The 5,413-nt window shown below is 65.0% G+C and overlaps 1 protein-coding gene across 3 annotated transcripts; it reads left to right on the top strand.

Annotated features, from left to right (window-relative positions):
- The first annotated feature begins 340 nt into the window (after positions 1 to 340).
- On the top strand, positions 341 to 4,170 carry LOC141725818 (N-acetylmuramoyl-L-alanine amidase-like). 3 transcript variants are annotated; one of them, XM_074529896.1, is made up of 7 exons: positions 361 to 396; positions 569 to 577; positions 610 to 673; positions 1,092 to 1,997; positions 2,511 to 2,721; positions 3,447 to 3,768; positions 3,847 to 4,170. In XM_074529896.1, the coding sequence occupies exons 1-7, from the start codon at positions 376 to 378 to the stop codon at positions 3,847 to 3,849; spliced, it is 1,536 nt and encodes a 511-aa protein (XP_074385997.1). In that variant the 5' UTR covers positions 361 to 375; the 3' UTR covers positions 3,850 to 4,170. The 3 variants fall into 3 exon arrangements, with proteins under 3 accessions (XP_074385999.1, XP_074385997.1, XP_074385998.1); XM_074529897.1 differs by having other exon boundaries at positions 1,095 to 1,997; XM_074529898.1 differs by lacking the exon at positions 3,447 to 3,768 and having other exon boundaries at positions 341 to 396.
- The last annotated feature ends 1,243 nt before the right edge of the window (positions 4,171 to 5,413 follow it).

The following is a 5,413-nucleotide window of genomic DNA, read 5'->3' on the forward strand; positions in this document are numbered from 1 at the left end:
CATGGACATGGGTGGGGTCACAAACCGAGACAGTGTCAGTGCCACCACAGTGCCACCAGCACCTTCATCCCGGCCGTGGCAAAGCACTGCCTGATGCAGTTCCTTCCACTGTGTTCCCACCGTCACCACTACGGTGTCCCAGCTGAATGTCACCACCCACTGGAGCGGGACAGGGAACTTGTTCAGCTGGTGACAAGGGGCCCAGAAGCAGGTGACAGCCACCAGGGTGTCCCAGAGCCAGTGCACTCAGGGGACCCCAGCTGCCCCTGGGGACAGGCTGGGGACAGGACAAGGGTCAGTGTCACCTGGGGAGGTCACATGGCCTTGTGGCAGTGTCCCCTGACATATCCTGGTGGCTTCATGCACTGACATGTCATGGTGGCAGTGTCCCCACAGGTGTGGCGACATTATCCCTGATGTGTGTCCTGGTGGCATTGTGCCCCCTCCTCCCTGTGTGTCCCCGTCCCCTCCCCTCGTGTGTCCCTGTCCCTTTCCCTGTGTCCCTGTCCCTCCCCCACGTGTCCCTGTGGGGTCAAAGTCCCCAAGGCCCCGGGGTCGTGTCCTGCAGGGTGTCCCCGTGTCCTGCAGGGTGTCCCCCTGTTCCACAGGGTGTCCTGCAGGATGTTCCCGTGGCTGCTGCTGGCACTGAGCATCTGCGCCCACCCTGGCACAGGTAAGGACACACCACGACATCCCACAACACCCTACGACCCCTTTTTTCCTCTGATTTTGGGTCATTCTCCTCTCTTTTGGGTCTGTCCTCCCTGATTTTGGGTCCTTTCCCTGGATCCTTTCTCCCTGTTTTGGTTCCTTTCCCCCTTATTTTGGGTCTTTTCCCCCTCTTTTGAGTCCTTTCCCCCTCTTTTTGGTCCTTTCCCCCTCTTTTGGGTCCTTTCTGCCCTATTTTGGGTCCTTTCCCCTTATTATGGGTCCTTTCCCCCGGGTTTGGGTCTTTTCCCCTTATTTGGGATCATTTCCTCCCTTTTTTGGGTCCTTTCCCCCTTGTTTGAGGCACATTTGGGTGCTTCTCCCTCCTCCAAGTCCCTCCCCACCCCCTTAACCCCCACGCCCCCCACGCTCTGTCCCCCCAGCAGTATCCCCGGCGGTGTCCCCGGCTGTGTCCCCGGCGGTGTCCCCAGCTGTGTCCCCGGCTGTCCCCCCGCGCCACATGGACTCGGTGCTCGACATCCTGGACGCGCTCGAGTCCCCGGCCCGGGGCGGCTCCCCCGGCGCGGCCGCGGCCCTGGGGCGGGCCCTGGGGGTCTGCCGCGCCCCGGGGTGCCGGGCGGTGCTGGGCGAGCCCCCCGGGCCCCCCGAGCGCCCCCCGGCTCTGACCCCGGGCCAGTGGCAGCTCCTGACCGAGCTGCTCCGCCACGACCCGGCGGCACCGGCGCTGGGGGCGGTGCTGGCGCCCGACGGCTCCACGGTGGCGCTCGGGCCCCTCCTGGCCGGCATCGAGGCGGGGCTGAGATCCGCCGGGCTTGGGCGACCCCTCCCCACCCTCGACCCGCCCGCCGACCCCCTCCTGGCTGTCACCATCACCGAGGCTTTGGGGACATCCTTCCTGCTGGCGCACAGGGGTGGCCACAACGCCACCGCGTTAGGACCCGGCGGCTGCTGGGAGGACGTGGAGAACCCCCAAAATTACACCTTGAGGGGTCCCCCGTCCCCCGTGCCCGACCCTGTGGCCATTGGGGCCATGGACGGGGCGGTCCTGGGGGCGCGGCTGGCCCGGGGACCCCTCCCGGTGGCCGAGCTGCTTCGGGGCTACTACGGCACCAGGAATGGCTCGGGAGCGGGGAGACCCCCCAGCAGTTACCGGCGCCGGAGTTTTGGGGCACTGGCGGGACAGGGACGTCTGGAGAAGGAGGTGGCAGCGGTTTTGGAGCTGCTGAGGACGCTGCCGCCCACCTCGGAGCTCCTGAGAGACATGGGGACACAGGAGGTGGCGGCCGTGGCTCAGAGGGCGGCGCGGGAGTTCAGCGAGCGCTACGTGGGTACGAGTGGGGTGGCATCTCATAAATGGGGTTGTCACCTCCCAGACAGGGGTTGTCACCCCCTAAACAGGGATTGCCACTGCACAAACAGGCATTGTGATCTCCCAAATACGGATTGTCACTGCCCAAATGGGCATTGTGCTCCCCAAACAGAGTTGTCACCCCCTAAACAGTAGTTGTCATCTCCCAGACAGGGATTGTTACCCCCTAAACGGTGTCACCCCTCAAACAGGGACTGTCACCCCCTAAATGGGCGTTGTCACCTCCCAGACAAATATTATCACCCCCTGTGTCTCCACACAGCCTCTGCTGTGATCCCAAGCCCCTCATCCCCAAATGGCCTCTTGTCCCCAAATGACGTCCCCATGTGGACACCACCATGTCCCCAAGGGCCCATCAAGCCCCTTGTCCTAATACAGACTGTACTGTGTCCCCATCAAGCCCCATGTCCCCCCCTGTCCCCTCTGCCATGTCCCCAGGATCTCAGGTGACACCGCACCGTTGTCCCCGCAGAGTGCCCGGCCATCGTGCCGCGCTGCCTGTGGGGTGCCCGTCCCTACCGGGGCACCCCGGCCCTGCTGCAGCCCCCGCTGGGCTCCGTGTTCCTGCACCACACCCTGGAGCCGTCGCAGCCCTGCCTGACCTTCGGCGCCTGCGCCCGCGCCATGAGGGACATGCAGCGCTTCCACCAGGACACCCGCGGCTGGGACGACATCGGCTACAGGTCACTGTCACCTCCCTGGGGCGATGGCACCTGCCAGGGGCCCTGGCACCCCCTGTGGGAGCGGTCATTGTACCCCTGTGGGGACTGTCACCTCCACTGGTTCCCACCTTCCATGGCCGTGTCATCCCCTGTGGTCCCCATCATCTCCTTCAGTTCCTGTCACCCACCACGGTCCCTGTCACCCCCTCAGGTGTGTCATTGTACCCCTGTGGGCATTGTCACTCCCACAGTCCCTGTCACCTCCTGTGAGCCCTGTCATTGAACCCCTGTGGGCACTGTCACCTCCACTGGTTCCTGCCACCCTCCATGGGGCCGATCCTTGTCTCCCCATGGTCTCTGTCTATACCCCCATGGTCACTGTCATCCCCTGTGGTCCCCATCACTGTCCCATTGCAGTCCATGTGGTTGTCACCTCACAGTCCCCATCACTGTCCCCTCCCAGTCCCCATCACTGTCCCCTCCCAGTCCCCATCACTGTCCCCACACTGTCCTCACAACCCCCACAGTCCCCATCCCTGTCCCTTTCCAGTCCCCATCCCTGTCCCCTCACAGTTCCCAACCCTGTTGACCCACAGTCCCTGTTCCCATTTCCCCTCTACAAGGGAAGCCCCCACAGCCTGTATCATTGTCCCCGCATTGTCCCCATCGCTGTCTCTCCACTATCCCAGTCCCTGTCCCTTTGCAGTCCCCACCACTGTCCCCTCACTGTCATCATGTCCTCACAGCTTTGTGGTGGGCTCGGATGGGTACCTGTACGAGGGCCGGGGCTGGCGCTGGGTGGGTGCCCACACCAAGGGCTACAACACCAAAGGCTTCGGCGTTGGCATCGTTGGGGACTTCACGGCCACCCTGCCGGACCCCGACACGCTGGCCCTCGTGCGGGATGAGCTCCTGCCCTGCGCCGTCCGCTTCGGCCACATCCGGCCGGACTTCACCCTGCGCGGCCACCGCCAGCTCGGCCACACCGACTGCCCTGGCAATGCCCTCTTCCAGGAGATCCAGAGCTGGCCTGGCTTCCAGGGGACGCCGGTGGCACGGGGACTCAGGGTGGGTGGCCCGGTGGGGTTGGTGGGAAGGGATTTAGGGTCATCTTGTGACTGACCGTGTGTCTTGTCCACTCTGCAGTGAGGAGCGGCCCCGGCCAGGGAGCCTGGGCTGGATGGAGGCAGGAGAGGTTGGACAGCAGTCCAGATGGAGACCAGCCCAGGCTGGATGGGCACTAGTCCAGCAGATGTTGGTCTGATGGATCCCAGCTGGGCGTTGGTCCAGATGAACACCAGACCCATGGATCCCAGCTGGACTCTGGTCTGCAGCCCCCCAGCCTGGACAGCCCCCAGCCAAGATGACCACCAGCCCAGCCACAGCCTGGCCCATCCCACTGGCCCACCAGCCCATCCCAGTAGCCCCAACCTCAAAACCCCCCAAAATAAATCCAGTTCCAGGACATAAGCTCTGGGTGGTCCCTGCAGAGCAAGGGGGAAACTGAGGCACAGGCTGGGGGTGACTTTGGGGTGATGGGAGGAGACTTCGGGACCCGCCCGGGAGACCCCAAACCCCCCCCCCCCCCCAAAACCAGCACCCAATCCCCAAACTGGCACCTGCAGCATCCCGCCCCTCCCAGCTGCCATTTCGGGGGGACTCCAGGAGCCACCGTGACCCCGCAGTCTCCGAGAGGTGACCCGCGGTGTCCCCTGGGTGTCGCCGGGTCTTCCCCAGCGGGAGCAGCAGCATCACCTCCCGAGGGAGCGGCGGAGGAGGAGGAGGAGGAGGTGACGGGGTGACTGCAATTCCTGCCCTGCCCATGGGGAAGCCGCGACAGGAACGGGGACCGAGCGCGGGAGCAGCAGCGGGGACGGGGCGGGGGGACGTGGGGACAGTCCCCAAAGACCCCAGGGTACCCTCGGGGGATGCTGCGGCCGGGACAGCGGGGGGGATACGGGGTGGCGCGGCATCCTCGGGGGGATGCGGGGGGCTGGAAGTAACTTGGGAGGACCCCAAAAATGCTGTCACCGCCCTTGTAGGATGTGGGCCACTGCCCGCTTTGGGGCGCTGGTGACAAATCGGCGGGCGGTGATGATCAAAAGCGCAGGTGCCACCTCGGGGATGTCACAGAGGGGGTCCTGCGGTGCCACCTCGGCCCCCGCGCTGAGCGGGTGTAAAAGGAGGGATGAGGGGGTCCCAGGGTGCGGGGGAAGCGCGGCCAGGGCGGGACGGAAACGCCTCCGGTCCCGCCTGCCCCGAGCCATGGATGGCGGGGCACCCATCGTCCTGTCCCCGGCAGGGTGGGGGCTGCGAGGCGCTGGCCTGGGCACCCTCTGGGTGGGCAGAATAACCCAAAAACTGGGGCCCCTGGATGGGCAGGGGTATCCCAGGGAGGGGGGACCCCAAAAACTGGAGACCCCTCAAGGTGAGGATGCGAGGTTGGGGTTGCCCATCCCACGACCCCCAAGTTCAGCCCCTGGACTCCCCTGGTGACTCTCCCCATCCCAACCCCACCCACGCCTGTCCAGGGACCCCCCAAAATGCCTCCTCCCCTTCCACTAACCCCAAATCCAGCCCATGAACCCCCAAAATGATTCCCCCCATCTCGCCACCCACAATTCCAGCTCACAAAATTACTTCCCCCATCCCACCACTCCAAATTTACCCCCTGGGGCCCCCCAAAGTGACTCCCCCATGCCAGCGCCCCCAC

The sequence above is a fragment of the Zonotrichia albicollis genome, chromosome 31 (assembly GCF_047830755.1).
Source record: "Zonotrichia albicollis isolate bZonAlb1 chromosome 31, bZonAlb1.hap1, whole genome shotgun sequence".
Lineage (NCBI taxonomy): Eukaryota > Metazoa > Chordata > Aves > Passeriformes > Passerellidae > Zonotrichia > Zonotrichia albicollis.